This window comes from Budorcas taxicolor, chromosome 6 (assembly GCF_023091745.1).
Source record: "Budorcas taxicolor isolate Tak-1 chromosome 6, Takin1.1, whole genome shotgun sequence".
NCBI classification, from domain to species: domain Eukaryota; kingdom Metazoa; phylum Chordata; class Mammalia; order Artiodactyla; family Bovidae; genus Budorcas; species Budorcas taxicolor.
The window spans coordinates 37765989-37788035 of record NC_068915.1 but is presented as its reverse complement, the minus strand read 5'-3'; the positions used below and the strand labels follow the sequence as shown (position 1 = coordinate 37788035).

At 43.2% G+C, this 22047-nt stretch overlaps 2 protein-coding genes across 3 annotated transcripts in view; one reads left to right on the top strand and one right to left on the bottom strand.

Moving 5' to 3' along the window:
• The window catches only part of FAM184B (family with sequence similarity 184 member B), a 121260-nt gene extending 112421 nt beyond the window's left edge, over positions 1-8839 (top strand). For both annotated transcript variants that reach the window (XM_052642391.1, XM_052642390.1), the window contains 5 exons: positions 528-674; positions 2775-2892; positions 4617-4721; positions 5495-5694; positions 7696-8839. In XM_052642391.1, coding sequence (XP_052498351.1) covers positions 528-674; positions 2775-2892; positions 4617-4721; positions 5495-5694; positions 7696-7789 — 664 coding nt within the window. In that variant the 3' untranslated portion in view covers positions 7790-8839. The remainder of the gene's footprint in view (positions 1-527; positions 675-2774; positions 2893-4616; positions 4722-5494; positions 5695-7695) is intronic.
• Positions 8840-13942: 5103 nt separating this feature from the next.
• On the bottom strand, positions 13943-20027 carry MED28 (mediator complex subunit 28). Its single transcript, XM_052642392.1, has 4 exons — positions 19869-20027; positions 16483-16549; positions 15643-15755; positions 13943-14367 (listed from the first exon to the last, which is right to left on the bottom strand). The coding sequence occupies exons 1-4, from the start codon at positions 20025-20027 to the stop codon at positions 14170-14172; spliced, it is 537 nt and encodes a 178-aa protein (XP_052498352.1). The 3' UTR covers positions 13943-14169.
• Between the last annotated feature and the right edge of the window lie 2020 nt (positions 20028-22047).

The window sequence follows — 22047 nt, the reverse complement described above, 5'->3', positions numbered from 1 at the left end:
ATGGAGAAACTGAGCCAAGCCTAGCTTGCCCGAGGTCACACAACTAGGAAGTGATGGGGGAGGTCAGGGATGGACACTGGTAGCCTAAATGCTGTTCTCTTAGCCCCTCTCACACCCTGCCTTTCCAGACTGGACTGCAGGTCTCCCAGCTCTCAGAGTCCCAACAGTCATCAGTTCTGATGAAGAATCTCAGCCTCCAGGCCTCCTCACCTGCTCCAAGTGAAAGGAGTGTTTTCTGGGACTCCTTTCCTGAGCTATCCTCCCAACTTTCCCTTTGTGCTCAGGTCCCTCATGGAATGCTGGGGTGGAAGGTGCTGAGAAGGTGTCCCGCAAGATGGGTTTATCCTGGTCCCCACAACTCAGAGAACCCAGGTCTCCTTCCCACCATGTCCTGACCTCAGATTCTGCAGGCCACCTGGCAGAGTGGGGAGAAACTCCAGTCCCCTAGAAGTTCAGTTGCTAGACGCCTGGGCAAGCCCAGCTGTGCTTCTCCTCCCGCCCCCCCACCCCCACCCCCACCCCTCCAGGCTGCTGCAGGAGGATCAGCAAGCCCAGCGGGCCCGGGAGGTGGAGATGCTGCGCCAGGAACACCGGAAGGAGATGCAGGCCATGGTGGCTGATTTCAGCAGTGCTCAAGCCCGGCTCCAGGCCCGGCTGGCTGCCCTGGAAACCGAGTAAGTAAGGCTTTGGCCCCAGGCTGGGAAGGACTTGTACCATTTTGTTGGGGGGACCAACTCATCCCACTGTCCCTGGGACTCTCTTAGTTTTAAAACTAGAAGTCCTGAGTTCCACAAGTGCCTCAGTTCCAGGCAAACTGGGAAGGTTGGTCACCCATCTTTTTAGGAGAGACAACATTCCTGTCTCATGCAGGGCACTATTAATCTGTGAGGAATGAGCACGGTTTAACCCTCACACTTGGAAGAAATCAGAAGGATCAAGGCTGCTCTTTTTATGAGTATCTCCCCCTCTAATATGCATCATTTCATTTAATCCTCACAGCAGTTCTTTAAAAAATTAATTTATTTTAATTGGAGGCTAATTATTTTACAGTATTATAGTGGTTTTTGCCATACATTGACATGAATCAGCCATGGGTGTACATGTATTCCCCATCCTGAACACCCCTTCTCAGTCCCATCCCTCAGGATCATCCCAGTGCACCAGCCTGAGCACCCTGTCTCATGCATCAAACCTGGGCTAGTGATCTATTTCACACATGGTAATATACATGTTTCAATGCTATTCTCTCAAATCATCCCACCCTTGCTTTCTCCCACAGAGTCCAAAGTCTTTAGATCTGTGTCTCTTTTGCTCTCACAGCAGTTATTAAAGGTAGAAGCTTATTCCCATGGACAGATTAAGAAACCAAGAGCCCTTCTTGCAAGCATTCATTTATTCATTCAGCAAATACTTGTTAAGGGCCTTCTGTGTGCCTTGCACTGTTTTAGGTTCTGGGGTTACAGTGGGAATAAAACAAAAACTGTGCTCTCATAGCGCTCACAAATTCTAGATGGAGATTCTGACAAAGAGTAAGCAAACAAATATTAAACTTCATAACAGATAGTGAAAATGCTATAAGGAAAACAGGATCAGTATCTGGAGTGCCAAGGGTGGGTAAGGAGGTGACATTTAAGCATTAGGAGGCGTGGAAATGAGAGCGACATTTGGACAAAGAGCTTTCCAATCAGACAGAAGAACAAGTGCAAAGGCCCTGGGGCCTGCCTCCCAAAACCAAACAGCCAGAAGGCTTAAGTGGAATGAATGAGAGAGTGATGGTAGGAACTAAGGTTGGCAGAATAGCTGGGAGGGATAGAGAAGATGCTCCACTGAGTGAGAAGGGGTTTGGGCGTATTTGTGTGGAGTGCGTATTCACCTTTTAACAGGGTCATTTCTGAGTGCTGAGAAGAGAAGAGACTGGGGGATCAGGGTTAGTGACAAGGTGACCAGGTCAAGCAGCACTAAGTAACTTTACATGTCACCTGTCTTACCCTTAACTTGTGCTTTTAAAAACTGTCCCCAACTGTCTCCAATATGAAGCATCATCTAAAATCTGGAGTAGGTTTTACCACCTACCATCTAATGGGTTCTTACCATGTGCCAGGCATACATTATCTCCTTGAATCCTCACAACCACTCAGTTTCATGCCCATTTTAAAGAAGGAACTGAGGTTTATGGGCAAAATACCCATTACATAGCTAGAAAAAAGCAAAGCTGGGTTAAGAGCCCGGGTCCTCTCACTCCAAAGCCCTGGCCTCTTATCAACTAGTCAATGGATCACCTGCAGCCCCCCTCCCTCCACCACCATCCGGAGGTTATTTCTCTCCAGCTTCACACTGAAAGGGCTGTGGGTACCTGCTACCCCCCTATTGTGCAGAACCAGCTCAGGCCGTGCTCTCTGGCCACCAGGAGATGGCGATGGAACCACATCTGTAATTAGCACAACCTGCTGTCCTCGGTAGCAGTGGGGACATTTGCCAGCCAAAGCCACTTTCCCCAAACTTCCCTGGTTCTTGAAGCCCTGGTGAATGTGGCATCTATGTACACACATCTTTGATTCCTGGGCTGTACACATGTCAGACTGGGAGCTGGGGTCCTGGGCTCCATCCACCTGGAGCTCTGCAAGCAACTCACTGGCTGACCCTGGGCCTCAGTTTCCCCTTTGGTGAACAGAGTGGCCAGCCAGGCCAAGCACATGGCAGCACCCCCATCATGTCCACATCTCCCTCCTGAGTCATTGTGGCGCGGGGGCTAACTGCATGCCTGCTTGAAACAGACTGAAAGATTCCGGAGAGAAGCCAGGGAAGGGGGCATCCAGGCCGGAGGACGTTCAGCTCATAGGCCGCCTGCAGACCCGCTTGAAGGAGAGGGAGGAGATCATCAAGCAGCTGACGGTGAGGCTTCAGGGGCGTTCGCTTTAGCCTGGCACTTCCCTGGGGGCCTAAAACTGTATTCCTGATAACCTGAAAACCACCTTACAAAAGGTCCTTGGTTATTGCTTCCATTATATAAAATAATACATGCTCACTAGAAAAAACACAGGAAAGTAGAAGGCAAAAAATAATTACCCTGCTCCCAAGTCCTACACCATCTGCCTGATGTTGGTATTGGTTTGTGTTTTGCTAACCTATAGAATTTGGGAAAATCTAGAATGACTTGGACCTCACATCCGTGTCTCCTCACTCTGACCATTGCTTTAGGATTTGTCCAGCCTTCCTGTGCTCCACGTTTTGGTTGAAAGTTCTCTGTAAGCCAGCTCCCAGTGGTTTACATTCAGCTCTGGGGACTTTGGCTGATATACTTGCTTCTATCGGCGTGGCCCATATGGGTCAACTAGTTAGCCACATGTGAAGTCTAGCCATTTCCCTGTGTCTCTCCCTTCGCCACCTTGGTCCAGGCCCCACTGCCTCTTACAAATGGTGGAGAGTCCTTTGGTCTCCCCACTCACTCCAGCCTCACCCTACTCTGCTGACCTCACAGCAACCAGGGTAACCTTATTAAAATGTAAGACACATCACAGCACAGCTCTGATCAGTACTACCTATGGCTCCCTGTCCTTCTCAGAGTAAAATCAATGGTCTTATAGTGGCTACACATCCTCCCACAACACACACACACACACACACACTTGTAACTCACACCCATCCTCGCACCCTCCTGCTCCCCAGGCACACTGCTTCTTGTCAAGATGATGAGGAAAACTTAACCACTGACGGAAAATCAGATGATACTAATAAGGAATTGGAGAAGGAAATGGCAGCCCATTCCAGTGCTCTCCAGTGCCCTGGAGAATTCCAGGGACAATAGAGCCTGGCAGGCTACAGTCCATGGGTTGCAAAGAGTCAGACTTGACTAAGCGACTAACACACAATAAGGAATTGTTTGTTAAGTGTGACAAAAGTATCATGGTTATGTTTTGTAACAAGTCCTTATCTCTTAGAAATACTTATCAATGTTTTTACAGATGAAATTTGACAACTGGAACTTATTTTAAAAACAAGACATCTGGAAAGAAAAACAGTGGAAAATGACACTGATAAAGATTGACCATATAGCGATTGTGAATTGTTTAGTCAAAGTCATGTCCAACTCTTTTAGACTGTCTAACCCCATGGACTGCAGCCCACCAGGCTCCCCTGTCCATGGCATTTCCCAGGCAAGAATAATGGAGTCACCTGCATTTCCTTCTGAGATCTTCCTGACTCAGGGATCGAACCCACATCTTTGGCATTGGTAGGCAGATCCTTTACCACTGAGCCACCAAGAAGACCCATATAGCGATTGCACCTGGGTGTTTTTTTATTTTGCCTTAGCTAGTAACTTTCTGCAGTAGACTTTTCTCAGATGCTAAGAGTACCTGCATCTCTGATTTCCCTAAGGCATTCCAAATAAGCTTGCCCTTTCCTTTACAAGAGGGGCTGGGGACACCAAGGCCCCAGAAATAAAGGTGCTTCCTCAAAGCCTCAGTGGACTGTAATTTGATTCCCACTGACTTCCCCCTCTTTCCCCTGGTCTTTCTTCCTCTCTGTAATCTGCCCTCACAGCCATCTTCCTTCAAATCAAACTCAGTGTGCTGAGTAATTAGGCTCATTTAGACTCAGTTGTATTGTTTCTCCAGGAGGAGAGAAGATTTCACTATGCAGCGTTCCCCAGCGCAATGTCCCATCGGAATCGATCCTTCTCTTTCAATCCTCACCCAGGGTATTTGACCCCTTCCATGAAGGTAAATTGGTCCTACTGGTTTTAATGCATTACATAATTCTGCTGGCTTCATTTTTCCCAAAGATAATGGCAGCTTATTTATCAACAGTCTTGCATTCATTTAGAGAAATATTCTTTGAAAATAAGACACCCAGGAGATAGTACAAATTACTAGCAAACTGTTTATATCTGACAAGGCAGATTACGTATATTTTTTATGATTTTAAATTTTCCAAATTTTTTATATATGTGTCACTACTAATAGTGGCTATTATCTTGGTGATAGAAAGGAGAAGGGCAAGAATCCTTCACTTCACCTTTTTTTTCCTTTTATATTTTTGCAATGTATTACAGTGAAAATAGTCACATCCAGATTTCTCATCTGCTATCACAAAATCCTAAAGCACTAGTTTCTGTTTTTTGGTAATTTATTACCTCCAGTTGAATTCATGTGAGCTCATTTATAATTTTTATATTTCCCTCTTCATGTGACAAAATGTAAGTTTCACTCCAGAAATATTAATGTATTTGAGGACAGTGTGGACCAGCTTCTGCTGAGGGTGCCTTTTAAAATCTAAAAACTTTAAATTAAAACATACATCTGCTGCCAGAAGTTTTGGATAGAGATTGTGAGCCTTTTTTAAAGTACAACTAAACGCTTTAAAAAAGAGCATGTAATATATAAATAAAAGTACTGTCTCTTGCTCACGTAATTCTAGCATGGCAGGCTTATCTACTTTTACAATAATGCTTCTGTTAGGTGGCACTAACAGGCCTTTCTTTTAATATCAACAGAAAAAGAAGATGGAGGAAGTGCCCAGCCGAGTGGTCAGTGTGCCAAACCTCGCTTCCTATGCTAAGAACTTTCTGAGTGGTGACCTGAGCTCCAGGATCAATGCCCCTCCAATAACTAAGTCACCCAGCTTGGACCCAGGTCCCAGCTGTAGCCGGCCCTACAAACCCATGCCATCTCTAGATGTGCAAACTGCCACAAGGTAGGGGGCCAGAGCTGGGCTTCTCAGGAAGGCAAAGAACCTTCCTGCCAATGCAGGAGACGTAAGAGAGGTGGGGTTGATCCCTGGGTTGGGGAAGATCTCCTGGAGAAGGGCATGGCAACCCACTCCAGCATTCTTGCCTGGAGAATCCCATGGACAGAGGAGGCTGGCAGACTATGATACATGGGGTTGCAAAGAGTCAGACACTACTGAAGTGACTCAGCATGCACGCAGAGGGCCAAAGCTATGATTCCATTTTTCTGTTGACAGGAGGGAAATTAGAATTCCTTTCTGGCACCTGTTAAACACCCAGCATTTGGGCCGATACAAAGAATAACAAAACAAGCCTTGCCTTGGACAAACTGCAACTCAGCCAAAAAGAAAGATTATCTATGAGGAGGGAAATAGGTCATTCTTTAGAAGAGATACTATTCCCTGATAACAAATCCCAGAAAGTCTGTTTTTTTTTTTTCCTTTTCCATGAATGAGTAGACAGGGGACACTGAATCACTTAGCGGATCACTTCAGAGTGGTTCACACAAACGATGGGCTGTCATCATCTGGCCTTGAGTCTGGATTCAAGTTCTGGTCCTCCTCATTCTTAGCTTGTGTGTCTTTGGGCAGCTCACTTGACATCTCTGTTTCCTCACCTCTAAAATGAAGATAATATACCACCTACCTCTTCAGACTCATGTGAAACTAAAGGAGTTAATCCATAGGACATGCTCAGCACAAGACCTGGTGTAGAACTATTCAGCAATTTCCCACTATTATTAAAAGGTTATTTCTCAAGATTCATTATATAATCTTGTAATTTTAATCTTAATCTGTGGGTTTGGTTGATCACATATGGTGCTGATACTGCTTTGTTTTCCACAAACCCCTGCAGCATGCTTCTCTTCCAGAAATGTGTGATTTCCCCTGTTATTGATTTTCCTTCTTCCCCAATTTTTGTTCAGAGCTAAATCTTTAATTATGGACTTTGAGTTTGCTTTTCAGAAGAGGCCTCTTCTGAAATGTTCCTTTTCCAAAGGCCCTGCCTGCCCAAGGCTCTTTGGACAAAAATGAATGTGGAGCTGGAAGGACCCCCTGCCAGTCACTGAGCAAGTCCAGCCCTTTGTTTCGAAGCTGAGGACACTGAGGCCTAGAATCCCAAGCATATGGTCTATTAACTGCCAGAGCCAGAGCTGGCCTGACCCTGGCCACTGTTCATCTCATCACACACCTTTTTAAAGCTGTGTTCCCATTGTTTTATAAGAAGCTTCGCAAGTACAGATAGAGACTTTTCAGATAGGTATACACTGTACTTACTTATCATCTCTCTTTTTCAGTTTATTAGACTAATTTCACAGCCTCACTGAAAGGCCAGAGCACATTAGGTAACTTTTGAAGAGGCCAGAAGTGTAATTTTGTATTCATTAACCATTTCTTCTTTTACTGTTTTTTGAAAGGGGTTTATTGTTTAATTTGTGCCTGAAATAAATAGTAAATGTTGCGGACTTCTCTGGGAGCCAGAGGTTGAGTCCACCTGCCAGTGCAGGAGACATGGGTTCAGTTCCTGGTCTGGGAAGATTCCACATGCCATGGGGCAACTAAGGCCGTGCACCACAAGAGAAGCCACTGCAATAAGCCCGCACGCTGCAACTAGAGAGTGGCCCTTGCTTGCCACAACTAAAGAAGGCCCCCATGCAGCAACCAAGACCCAGCTCAGCCTATACATATATTTTTTTTTTTTCTTCTTTTAAATAGTAAATGTTGCAAAATATGCCTCATTCATTTTAAGTGAAATAATGGACAGCATTGTTTCCACAACGGAATTAGATGCTCTCTCCTCATCTTCATCCTTCACAACTTGTTTCTAGCTACCAATATCGACCCATCACATTCTAATATCTTTTTAAGAGTAAAGTAGTAGTTATCTTTCCCTGAAAAGATGATGGCATATTAAGTTGTTTACTGAATAATTTTCAAAACCATCTAAGAAAACTTGTTTGTTTTTAGGACACAAGATGATGATACAGCCCAACCCAAAGAAGTCCAACAGAAGCAAGGTTCAGCACACCAAGAATGGTTTACCAAATATTTTTCTTTCTAAACTGATCCTTGGGATAGCATAAAGAGGATATTTGAAAAACATTTCTTTTGAAACACCTGAAGGAATGAACTAAAAAGCCAACCAACCAAATAACTTGCTTGTAATATGATTTACAGATATAGCTAAAACAAATTCTTACATTAACATTTCATACTGTTTCATTGTGATGATAAGATGAAACAAGCCAGTGTTGTCAGAAAGCACCCACAGGGAAATATTATTGTTACTGATGACCTATACATGATTATTTCTAGTGTCCATAAGACTGCACACCACCTTGTGGAATATCAGACTTTGTGATTTCCATGGTCTACTTTGAAAGTGGTTTCATTTTTCCTAGGATGCTGATCATCTTCACTTTAAAGTGTTTCTATGTAAATAACTCCAAAATGCACACGCAACCTCAATAGGAAGGGGAATAAAACAAAGCTCAGAATAACCAGGAAAGCCAGTTTCTAAAAACCAAACCCAACTACTAGGAATGGACTGTAGCAGACTTTGGCATAGTTGGATCAAATATTTTGACTTCCTAGGTCCAGGATATGAAGATTACGGAGGGTGTAACACCTACCTCAAAGGGGCTTTTTGAGGTTTAAACAAAATATGGGCAATAATTCTAATCATGAATTGTAGTTAAGCTTTGCCAGGATTTCTCTGTGAATAACGGAGCCTGACCCTGTCATACATCTCAACCTCAATGACTGTAGCATCGGCTCGATTGTTTGTGACGGTTTCTAGATTATCTGTTCTTTGAAGTCAAAGACCTACCGAACCTCTAGTCTTGCCTCGTGGTGCGTTGCTTCCCCATCGCATGGATGCTCAGTGGATTAAAGGGAACTGATAATGGCTGTTCAGTGCTGACCTTGCTGTCAGTCCATGCTGAGTTGTCTGATCCTCTGATGGAGCATTGCAATTTAACAAACTCAATACAACTTTCAGTGGGAAAAATACATGCTCAGTCCTTTGGTGCTGGCCCAGCAGGTGGCCTATAAACAGTTGTCTATTCCATGCACTGTCAAATCTTCACTCTTTGAATAAAACTTTAAACAACTGGGCAATAAAAATGGTTGTGACTTGTACTGATTTTTCAGAGGTGAAAGTATACAAAGGCTGAACTTAGAAACAGGGAGTTCACATTAACCTCAGTCAGATCATCTCCAATAAAATGTAGCTGCTCATGCACTTGGGTCATTTTGAGAGAAATGCAATTACAACTCAGACTCATAATCTCAAAGTAAATTTACTACCTAATTAAAACATATAGCCCAATAACATACTTTTTTTAAATGCAAATACTTGTTTCCGTCTGTGTAACATGCCCTGTTACTTTTCAGTATCAGGTATTTTTTAGTTTTATTTCCTGCTTAAAGTGAACATTATAGGATAGTGTTCTGTGTTTTAAAAAGAGTACATACAGGTAGTTCTATTTTTGTTGAAATATTTTCCCACCACTGTGCAACTCCTGATGACTAACAAAGGAGGCTATTTAATTCAGCATAACACATGCTACAGAGATAGAATTTTATTGAGATGCCACATCAGTTTTAACTCCTTGTTGCATGTGACTAAAAGATCATGCTAAATTTTAATATTATACACAAATAATTATCTTTGCTAAGTACATCTTGGCATGCATCTATCATTTTTTCTTTAGGACATATTCCTTGAGTATTGAAATAAAGCATCAAAGGATATGCCTAGGCTTTTTGTGTGATACTACCAAATCACCAAAAAGTTTCTAGCAATTTACACCTTCACCAGCAGGGAATGAAATTCTACCTCTCTGTACCCTAGATAATATTGATAAGGAAATTTGAGAGAGAAAACATTCTTGTTTTCTTTTGCATAATCTGGTTCCATTCATCTCTCAAGAGCAGAGTGGTCTAGAGACGATGGGGATGGCTTGGAGGTTAACAGCAGACATGAAGACAAATGAACTGATTCAGAATTGATTTAGGAGGAAAAACAGGGTATCTCTTTAGGCTATATTATAACAGAGAGAAGGAATTAATGTATGCCTGGAACAAACCTGGAAAGGAACATTTCCCAGTTGCCAACTGTTTCTTAACTGGGGGAGAAAAGAAGGAGGTTGTCCATCAGTAGTTGCACACTGCATACCTGAGCCCTTATTACTGCTCCAGTATCAGTGCAGCAGCAGGTGCAAGCGAGGCTACCTGCTACATGCTCGGTCTCCAGCCTCTACCTGGATTCCGTAAGGGCAAGTCTGGAAAAGTAAACAGAGCTATGATTGGGACCAGTTTCCTAGCATCCTTCAGGTTTCTAAGAAGAGCACTAATCTCCACCATCATCCCCGAGGTGCAACATTGGTTTTGATCTGCTGCCTCCTACTAGCTCCTCAGCTGTCTGTTCTCCCCCTGCAGGGGGATAACCAAAGATGCTCCAGAAACTCATAGAGGCCTTTGAGCATTAAAGAGTCATTCTGTCACTGTCCGTTTGCTCAGTCGAGACAGTGGTTAACCAGCCAATTCCACTGTTCTTATATGCAACACTGAATCTGCACTGACAAAAGTTCCCTTCCACTGGGAAACCTGCCCAGGGAAGCACTGGTAAAATCCTCAATAACGAGGCCACCCTCTTGTGCTGGTAGCTGGCCCTCACATCCCACTCAGGATGGATCTTCCTGCCATTTGGACAGTGAGTGAGTCAGTTTCCAACCTCACCCTCCTGTCGATTCTCTCCGACCGTGCTCACAGCAGCATGTCAGTCAGGCCCTCCAGGAGGCATACACTGAGGCAGCTGGAGGAGCAAAGACCACCAGAAACCTAGCTATAGTTGAATGAGTTGGGTTTATTATTTGTTGGAACAGAGGTAGAATGTCCATCATGAAGAATCGTGGGGCTTCTCAGAAAGTGTTTTAGGAAGACCCTATTGTAAGATTTTGGCACTGGATAATTTCAAGGAGATTCTAAAAGAGCAGGGCTTCATTCCAAATTGGATGCTGTCAGAAAGCAGAGGAAACTCTGTGACTGGATCTTATCTTACTCCAGTAGTCATATACAGATGTGAGAGCTGGACCATAAAGAAGGCTGAGTGCCAAAGAATTGATGCTTTCAAATTTTGGTGCTGGAGAAGACTTCAGAGAGTGTCCTCAACAGCAAACCAATCAATCCTAAAGGAAATCAACCCTGAATATTCATTGGAAGGACTGATGCTGAAGTTGAAATTCCAATACTTTGGCCACCTGATGTGAAGAGCTGACTCATTGGAAAAGACCCTGATGCTGGGAAAGATTGAAAGCAGGATGAGAAAGGGATGACAGAGGATGAGATGGTTGGATGGCATCACCAACTCAATGGACAGGAGTTTGAGCAAACTCCAGGAGATAGTGAAGGACAGGCAAGCCTGGTATGCTGCAGTCCATGGGGTCACCAACAGTTGGACATGACTTAGCCACTGAACAACAGTGAGGGCCAACTAGAGATAAAGCTGCAAATGGTTTTAAAAAAAAGGTGCAGTCACTTATTTTTTAAGCCAGGACAATGTTTGGTATTTAAAGGGTGGCAGTGTGACCTTTATTTTTTCCTGTGCTTATACAGAGTTGTGAAGTGGTTTGTTCTGCTCTATCATGGTCTCAGAGCAGCTTTGTTTAGGAGGCTGGTACCTTAGACTGCTTCTGTCTCATAGGAGAATAACACAGCCCAGCAGTGCTGATGCAGGGGCAAGTCAGGGGCAAGTCTCCCCCTTCTCAGGAGAAACACATGTTGAATCAAGGGGAGGAGGCAGGAGGCAGGAAAAGCCTTCATATTTTGATATAGAGTTGACACCTGTAGAGAGAGCCAAGGAAGATACAGGCAAGAAGCCTAGAGGCAAGAAGCCTGTAGAGAGAGGCAAGAAGCTTAGATAGCAGCAGAGCTAGGAGAAAAAGCCTTGGTCAGGCTGAGGAGCTTCAGAGCAAGGACTGACTGCCCATTAAAGAAGTCCGTGTTGGGCAGAAATAACATGGTTCCACTATCCCCACCGTGAGAGCACGGCCTTTGAGAAAACTGAGCAGGGCTCCTTCGTGGCCTCCAGAGGCCCATGACCAAACCCTTAGGGATGTCAACATTTATAGGTTGGGCAGAAGAGGAAAGAGAAAAGATGCGTTAAAGAGAATGAGTTCAAAAATAGATGATGAAGTGTCAAAGTGAAGCAGGTGAGAGTATGTGGAGGAGTTGGAGACTGAATGAGGGGCCGGGCAATGGGGTGGCGCTCAGGTATCATGAAGGGAATGCTGAAGACGGGAGACCAAGAACGCTGAGCTGCAGGGAGTGACCTGCAGACGAGAGCCCCCGAAGGGTTAAACCCAGCAGAAGGCAACTGGCAGGCCTCACATCACTTGAGGCAAGGCTTGTCTTACACAGTGTAAACGCTTCAGCAGATGGAACAGGAAGGGAATAAAGATGCCCTCAAAAGGTGGGTGGGTCTGTCATCCCTTGAGAGGTGAGAGAAATCCCAGCTGATACCTCATTATTTTCTCCTCGAAGGAGGCGGCATCCTAGAGGGTATTCTGTGTTTGCTGACCAGCAAAATACATCACCAAAAATGAAAAAGATATTTAGTGAAATGTTATTTGACAGAAAACTTTTGAATTTATAAAGAAATCGTAATAACTGGTACACACATTAGTTCAAAATATTTTTAGTAAGCACCAAATAGAAGTTTCTGAACTTTTCACTAAGAACCTCTTCATTACTGAAAGAATGTCTAGAATGTTATCAGTTAGGTGTTTAATCAAGAAATCTAAAGTTGCCAGTTTCTGACTGGCATAAGGTGACCAGGTTAACAACCTTGACATCAGATAATGTGATTAAAAACAACTTTTAAAAGCATTACCTATACACTCTGACTGAAGGAATTCGTTGGCCTCAGGCTATGTACCATGCACAAAAGCACAGGAAAACAAGTAGTATGTATAAAAAAATAACACATGGTTCCTCTGTATTCAGAGGGGAATAATGCCTACTTTTCATGAGAACAAAGAGACAGATCACTAACCCCAGAGGGAGAACCAAGTAACGCTGGCAGAAGAAACAAGAGGTCCTGTGTCCTGGGGATGTGATGGAGGGCCTTCAGAGGCTGTGGAGACCAGGTGGCATCCAGGCCAGACGGAAACCTGAGTGGATGTCAAGGTGGGTGGGGCGGGCCTTCAAGACCAGAGGAAAAAAAGTCAGCCAAGACACTGAGTCTCAGAAGTACTGCCTGTTCAGAAGACAGTACTGCACTGGTTGAGGGTGGTGGGGTGTCATCTAATGAGGGACTGTAAACAACAGAGAAAGGAAAGCCTTATCTAAGGAGACAGGGCACAATGCCGGTTTGTATTTCTCAACAACAGTTCAACAGAGAAACTGAGATGGCCTTTGTGGCCAACAGAGGCTTAGATATCTTCCCAACACCAAGTCTCCTATGCACCCTACAGCCCACCTCCCACTTCAAGGTCCCAGTCCCTTGGAATCAACACCATTAGCAAGAACCTTTGTTAACAGAAAAATCTGCTCCAAAAGAGCAGAACACACAAAACTTAAAACTCAAGAGATGATCACAGCAAGTTCATATTCACCAATGCCTCTGTTGAGAGCAGGGTCCACTGTGTTAAACTGATTCATTATTGCAGAAGCAATAATCAGTATTGCTTATCTCACCACTAGCATTATCACTGCTCCCACCACTGCACCCCAAAAGTAAATAAACACTACACAAAAGATAAACTTATCCCAAATAAAAGTCAACATTAATTCAAGCATACTACTGGATTTCTAAAGCACTAGGTTACTGCAGCACAGTAACAGTCACTATACTAACCTATAATATTATAATCCTCTTCCTCTTCTGATCTATTTACAAAATATTCTCACTGTGAAGCTCTGGAAGTTTTACACTGTGCATTAGACTCCTCTTCTTGAGGTAGTTCAAAGTCTTGAAAAACAGAAGAGTTGCATATTTTTATATACTGCCATTGAACAGTAAATTATCATGGAAGCCTACAACCAAAATCCTCATCCTCTGATATGCAGCTCAGATTATATCATACAAACTAATCTAAAACTGGAAATACAGAGAGATTGAGTCATACAAAAATAAAAACAACATAAAAGCAAGCATAAAAAAAAAACATAAAAGAAATCTGTAAATAGCATCACACTAACAGTCTTAAACTTTGCTAAAGACAATATACTTGGTTTACCACAGCAATAAGCATTTTATAAAGTACTCAAGAAATGACTTACAAAAATAAGGGGAAAACTTTAGGTGAGAGCACAAAACGAAAATCATCTCATTCTCTGGCAGAGTTCTCCCAGAATGTCAAGTCTACAAGAAGAGATGTTTAGCAAAACAGTGTTTGGGCTGACTCAGGCACCAACTAGTGTGCAGGTGGCCTTTCCTCAGGTTTGCTTCATCGGTGCAGGGATATTTGCAGACGCCTGCTCGAGGTAGGCCAGGGAGCCCTGAGGGATGTCGGCTGGCTTCTTGTGCTGCATGTTGATGTCCTCCAGCACCTGCTGCCAATGTCTTAGTTTTGTCAAGTGCTTCTGGACCAGAGCATCCTTTCGCTGTAATTCATTCCTCAGTTCTGAGACATCCTACAAATGAAAGCAATCGAAGCAATGAAGTCAGAGCAAACGCATGAAAAATGAACATAATTCCTGATTAGTTAAGAGCACTAAGAAGTAAATTCAAAACAGAATCAACTAAGCCATACTAGGCCGATTACTCTGCTTAGCTGCATAATTTGAATAAACTAAAGCAACTCTTTCCATGAAAGATGCCTGCTTAACACTGAGTTACTTCTAATTCATGTTCTTTTAATAAGTAATACAACAAGTCACAAAATTCCAAAGTACCAAAGGGCAGCCAAAATAAAAAAATCAGTCTCTTTTTTATCCTGGCCTCTGGCCCAGCATTTCTATATCCAAAGCCTACTGTGAGAAGAATCTAAACACTTGAGGATCTGAAACACATAGTAACTGTTAAAAGAATCCACAGCTACCATTCTATCCTTTCAGATTATGAAATAGTAAACCCTCATTTTTAAGAGTTTTTTTTAACAAATAATAGTATTAAAATTCTGTATTAAGACCTGACCTTAAACATACCTGGACTATCACTCAGGTATTCAAATCAGGAAATGATTTCATATGGTGAATTATAGGAATATCATCTTCTTACCATTCACCTTCTTAATAGCTGGTATCAAAGAATAAAAACATTTTGACTAATTGCTCAGCTTGTGGGAGAAGTTACTTTAAAAATTATTAGAAAATAATGATTCTAATTTAGTTTTTTCCATTGAAGGAATTGCTGTGTTTGGGGCAGGAAGATCCTTCTCTTCCATACTGCAGGGAGCAGACCCTGGGCCAACCCACAAAATTCCATTAATGACAACCTCAATATATTTCCAAGACTCTGGTTTCAAACAACTGAGAAAAATGAAATCTTGAGTTTCAAGGAGCCTGGAACAGAACACTGACTTTTTGATTCCTTGAACGAAACTGCTCAGAATCCTTCCTGTGTGTAAGGCACCAGGGTCACACAGACTAGTTTCTGTCCAAAATGAGCTTATCACCTATGTTAATGGCTTTTCAACATTTTCAAGCAGCAGAACTTTTTTTTTAGAGAAAAATCTTCCACAGAAACTAACGTATGAAACAAGTAAAGGCTGTTCTGTTTGAAGCCCTGCTTTCCACCCCTACCCCTAAGGTCCAGGTTGTCATGAACACTGACAACCAACATTTTATACTCAAGCTATGAAGCCCCACTGTAACTAGTTGGCAAATGGAGCACCTCAGTTAAAGTGTAAATGGAATTTGGACAACATTTGTTCTTCCTTAAACTTGGGAAGAAAGCTGAGCTTGTACCTCTTTGATAACTTGATCTGGTTTCTGGACAGATAACTGCAATCTTTTTTGTAGGAAAAAACATTCTGTCTGTCTTGCAATATCCAGGAATTTCTGGATACACTGGTCAACACCTTAAAACAAAAAAAAAACCCAAAATATTAAGTTAAGAAAAACACTAGACACACATATCTCTCTCATAAATGAACAGTCAGGTATCAGATGGGATCAGGGGTTCTAATCCTGCTCACAGCAATAGTATTGACCACCGACCTCCTATGTATTAACCAACATTAAATAGCAGATAATCTGTGCATTTATCAAGTGAATAAGAAACCTACCAACAGTACAAAGTTCTTCCAAAGAAAGACAATGCAGAGATCCAGCAATTAACAACCCACTGACCAGGGACATATAAATGTCTTTCGTTACCCAAACGTTATTGACCACAGATGTTTCAGTCTTCACTTACATAACAAAACACCAGCAACAGGCATTCATTTCTATGAAAACCCCCTGGTCAGTAATGTGTTAACATCACGATTTCCAGCTGAAATCAAATATTTAAAACACAGTACAAAGAAATCAAAAGTACCTCTCTTGGGACAGAACTTGGGAACTTGGACGAGGAGAGGGAAGCACAAAACTTAGTTCTTTAAAAGCAGTACACACTATTGGCCTTCTCTGTCTTGGTATCAACATGAAAAGTTCATTCATTTTAAGTGGTTCATTATGAGTGACATGAACAAAAACCAGCAGTATAGAGACTGACTACACAAATCTTATTCCTGGAAAAGTTCTCTCGGGATACAGCAGGCTTGAAACATACCAAATGTAAAATCAGCAATGAGGAATTCTTACCAGTTCGAATTTCTTCCTGATCTGTACCATTGACATAATCTTGACTCACCAGAGAAGCAAAGCAAGCCTGTGTGATCAAAATATCACAAAAGAAAAAAATGTCATTCACACATCAAGAATGTTACTTTAGAGTAAGAAATAACTTCTCCTGATGTCATTCAGTTAGTTGACAGCTTCTGGGTTTGCATACCAAGCGACAAGACATTGTGTCAATGAAGAAACTTGGTAAACTGAGCCCATTAGGCCCACAGAGGAAGCCGGTATTTGCAGGCACCCCAGTCTGGTCTCTCTCCCACTGCCGCTCCTTTCCCAGCTATCTCATTCCACACAAGGGCCTGGATCCCTATTCCAATCCCATCTGTAGCCCCTCCCCCTGATGCTTACATGACACGTATTATCACACATTCAGGAATCAGGTCAATTGTCACCTCCTCAGAGGCTATCCCTGTCTACTCTTTCAAAATGGTGTCCCTCCTGCTCATGCGCCAACCTCAAGCCCTGCTTTATTGTTTCTGACTTGGTTAACTGATACTGTGCCATTCTCTCAGTTCATTATTAGCTGTGCCTTACTAGCAGCTGGGAATTTTGCCTGTCTTACTGTTTGGCACCATGTGGATGCTCAATAAATACATGTTACTGACTAACTGGACAGCCTAAGAGAAAGTGGTGTTATATGAACAAACAACTCCCAATAAGGAACATGGATCTAGGCGCACAGGAGTTCTGTGCAAGGGTAACTCTCAGGAAATGGATGAAGAAGGGCCATCGCAGAACAGAAAGGCCAAAAAGAGAACCAGATGGGACCTGGGGTGGGGATGGGGGGGTGAGGAAGAGAAATCTCAAACCTCAGGAAAGCACGGACCTAGTTTGCTAGTAAGCATATTACACTAGGTGTAGGTGTGAGGCAGGCAAGCCTAGGTTCAAATTTAAGCCATCAACCAAATGTGAGAGCCTTTTTGCTGCCTGCAGTTACCCTTCAGAAAAATCAAAGGATTTCTCCAGGGAAAATCCTATAACAATCAAGAATTTGGAAAAACAGACTGCCCATTCTGTGTATTACTTTGAAAGGTGACCCTTGCTGGATTTGGGAGGTAGCAGGCGTGCACCTGCTTTGTGAAACCTGTGGCTACGGGAAAACATCTCATCCAGGAAGCCAGCCAGTCACAAGCTGGCAAAGAAAGCTGAGGCTGCTCCTTCAGAGTCAGTGGAGCCACCAGAGAGGATGGGAAGAAAACTCATCTCAGGAATTTTAGTTCCCTCTGTCCCCTTAAAAATAAATAAATAAATAGATAAATAAAACATAATACACATACAAATATTTAGCTGATGGAAAACAAAATCACTAACTTAAAAAGGTATCTGTACCCCATGTTCATTGCAGTATTTATTCACAATAGCCGAGATATATAGAAACGACCTAAGTGTCCATCAATGGATGAATGAGTAAAGAAGTTATGGCATACACACTGAAATATCATTCAGTCATAGAAAAGGACACAATCTTGCCATTTGTGACATGGATGGACCTGGAGGGTGTAAGTCAGCCAGAGAAAAACAAATACTATATGATCTCACTTATATATGGACCTTAAAAACACCATCACCACCAATAAAACCAAGCTCGTAGATATACAGAACAGATTGGGGGTTGCCAGAGACAGGTGATGAGATAAGTGAAATGGGTGAAAGCTAAAAGGAAGGAACTTCCAGTTATAAGTCGTAGGGATTCCCCTCCTGGCTCAGTGGTAAAGAATCCACCTGCCCATCTGGGGGACATGGGTCTGAGCTCTGGTCTGGCAAGGTCCCACGTGCCATGGGACACCTAAGCCTGTGCGCCACACATACTGAGCCCATGCACCCCAACTACTCAAGCCCGCAGGCCTAGAACCCGTGCTCCACAGTAGGAGAAACCACTGCAATGAGAAGCTTGCACACCCCAACTAGAGAGCAGCCCCTGCTCCCCACAACTGGAAAAGGCCGTGCAAAGCAATGAAGACCTCAGGAGACCCTGTGAAGTCATAAACAAACAACTAAATCTTTAAAAATAGATAAACAAGTCATACGGAGAAGGCGATGGCACCCTACTCCAGTACTCTTGCCTGGAAAATCCCATGGATGGAGAAGCCTGGTGGGGTGCAGTCCATGGGGTCGCTAGGAGTCGGACATGACTGAGCGACTTCACTTTGACTTTTCACTTTCATGCATTGGAGAAGAAAAGGGCAACCCACTCCAGTGTTCTTGCCTGGAGAATCCCAGGGGCAGGGGAGTCTGGTGGGCGGCCATCTATGGGGTCACACAGAGTCGGACACGACTGAAGTGACTTAGCAGCAGCAGCAAACAAGTCATGGGTATGGGATGTACAGAGTAATTTAAAAAAACTTTTGTAACTATGTATAGTGACAGATATTAACTAGACTTACTGTGGTGATCACTGCAATACATACAAATATCAAATTGTGTTGTACATCTGCAACTAGTATATGTCGATTATACTTCAATTAAAAAAAAAAAAAAAAACAGAGAAAAATCTCCCAGACTGGTGAGGCACTGACGACCCCAACTATATCCAAGTTGTAGTTGTATATGGATGTGGGAGGGAGGATACATTACATATTTATATAATTACCATTTGGGGCAATATTTGGATGACACACCATCTATTAGTATTCTGACTTAAAACGTGTCATATGCAACCAAAGTGAAAATGAGTTTCAGCAAAACTCAAAGTCTGGGTCACCTCTGCCTCTCTCTTTACTCCCCAGCTTTCCTCCTCCTCCCTCAGTCCTTAGTACCAACCTCCCCTACTGTAACTTTTAAATAACTCCATATCAGCTCCAAGAGACCCACTACGTCAGGACCTTTTAAGGGAGGAGCCCAGTGGAAAGGACGCAGGACATAATGATGGACACTGCAGTCTAGAGAGGACGAGCACGTAACACGCAGAAACGCAGGAAAGGATACTCAAGGATGGGACCAAGGATGGAGTGAGACAGGAAGAACCTATTGAGAACCAAGAAGGGTCCCCCGATTGGGTATAGACAAACTTCCAGTCTGCGTGCCTCCAGAAACGTCAAGATGACGCATATTCGCCAGCCTGTGCTTGCGTGCTAAGTCGCTTCAGTATTGTCCGACTCTGCGACCCTATGGACTCGTAGCCTGCCAGGTTCCTCTGTCCATGGGATTCTCCAGGCAGCCTACTAGAGGAGAATTCCGGCCACGACTCGATGTAGAGACTAAAGCAAGTGACTTACGCTCTCTGAACCCTGTTTCCTATTTGTAAGCGGGTGGAGATACCGCTGAAAGAGAAAACCTGCGCACGCGCAGTATGCCTTTTGCGGGGCGGGGGGAGGGAGGCTGGGAACACAAACGCCCACGTCTCATCTTACCTCGAAAGATGACTCCAACTCGTCCACCAAGGTACTGTTAGAAGTTCTCGGAACGCCTGGCGTGGCCTGAAGAAGCGAAGCCTGGCCCAGGAGCCCCGGCGGAGGTTGCGGGGGTCCGGGTGGCTGTCCAGAGAACATGCCTCCCAGTGAAGCCGCCATTTTAAAAATGGCGGGTGCCTGGAGCGGCGGTCCGCTGGTCACGTGACGTAGCTGGTCATATGACAGTGTCCCGGGCGTGCTGGCGTCTGTTGGATGCCCGGGAAACCGTTTGTTTGGTGATTTGCTTTGTTTCCAGCCTCCCAGACAACTTGGCTTTTACTGTTTGTTTTTTTTTTTTTTAACCTTGAGAATTGAAGGCTAGGATTTAACACAGTTGTGTGGAGAGGAGAATCAATAAGTACAGCGAAGCGCGTCCTCCTGCGGAGTCAGGTATTCCTGTACCAGTCCCGCCTTCGCTCTCAACTCCTGAAATTGCCTTGGCCCTGGCGCTTTCTCTGGGCTCAGTTTTACCCATTGGTAGAAGGGAGGTGCGCATTCATCCCGCAGACATTTATTGAGTTTCACTGTGTGCCACTTACTAAACCAGTCACTGGGGATGTAGCGGGAATAAACTGGAAAAATGTCCCCTGAATTCCTTCTGGGGAGATACAGATAACAAAACGACATTGTTGAGGCCCCCTGTCTACGTGCTGGGCGCTATTTGCTTTAGATATTTATGGTTACATTAAAGTCACTATGCTAGTTTTTTAAAAATATTTGCTTATTCATCTTTTCAGAAGCTAAATACTTTTTCACTATATTTAACTTTATAGTTATCCAGTTCATTTGTTGAGTCATCTGTGAACCAGGTTCTATTTAATGATCTGGGGGTTACAGTAATCACCCCAACTTTCTGCTTTCGGAGAGTTTACCGTTGCTTTGTGGGAGAGGGACGGAGAAGCATGTACATATATAGAGTGATATCATGTAGAGATAATTGTCAAGAAGGAAACTAAAGCCCAGTAAGGGGATGACTCCCTGGAGGAGGCATGGCAACCCACTCCAGTATTCTTGCCTGGAGAATCCCCAAGGATGGACACGCCTGGCGGGCTACAGTCCATGGGGTGACAAAGAGTTGGACATGACTGAAACAGCTTGGCAAGGTACAATACTAAAACAGTTTTGAGGACTCCAAATGTTTTCGTTTACATGAGGTCTGTTGGGCAATATTTACCTATTAAAAAGGTAAGCATTAAAACTGAGACTTTAAAAATATAAAAAATAAGCCTATTATATGATAACAAATGTTCTAATTAAAAATGTAACCATTTTATAAAACAAAAAATAGAATGGAAACATTTTGCATTTTACTCTTGGGTTTCCAATGGCCATAGGGCTACTTGAAGTCTAGATTTCTTAACTTCAGCGATCTTTTAACACTATTGTGTTCTAAACCACTACTCTTGGATTTGCTGCTGTCTGAAGCCACGCCTCTCTGCAAGCCATGCCTTGTCCTTAGTGATTCAGATACAGATTACACCACCTGTCAATGGAAGTTTTAAGGATCTGCCAAGGTTTTCTGAATACTTGGTAGCCAGATGCACCAGCAATGAGAACTAATTTTCATCTCAGCAATATTAGGTAAGCACAGGAATGCAGTCATTCTGTTTGTATCCCACACACTAGTAAACACAAGAGTTCTATTTTTTTTTAATTTATAAAAAGTTTTATTAACAAAAATTCTATTTTTAAATTTATATTTTTATTTATAAAAAGCCTTTGATAGGCTTCTATCAAATCCTGACGTGATCTTCTGAATCATATAGAAGAAATCTAAATGTTTTTCCTTTCACAAGCCAGTAGTTCCCTGTCATCATTTCCATCTTTCCTGCTGAAGTAGCTTCTGGACATGGATGCCCAGAGAAACCTGTTTACACACTATTCCTAATTTTAATCAAATTTAAATTCATGTTATTTATTAACATGGATATGCATATCCCTTTCTATAAGCCAGTTTAGACACAGTATTCCCATTTAATAATATAAAGAAAGCAGAGCACTCAAGAATTGATGTGTTTGAACTGTGGTTGCTCCCTTGGACAGCAAGATCAAACCAGTTAATCCTAAAGGAAATTAACCCTGAATATTCACTGGCAGGTCTGATGCCAAAGCTCCAATACTTGGCCACCTGAGGCAACAA

Coding starts and splice junctions, on each gene's coding strand:
- MED28 (XM_052642392.1), bottom strand. CDS start 20,027: ATGGCGGCTTCACTGGGAGGCATGTTCTCTGGACAGCCACCCGGACCC. Junction 15,756..16,482: donor TCAGGAAGAAATTCGAACTG/GTAAGAATTCCT, acceptor TTTTGTTTTAAG/GTGTTGACCAGTGTATCCAG. Junction 14,368..15,642: donor CAGATCAAGTTATCAAAGAG/GTACAAGCTCAG, acceptor TTTCATTTGTAG/GATGTCTCAGAACTGAGGAA.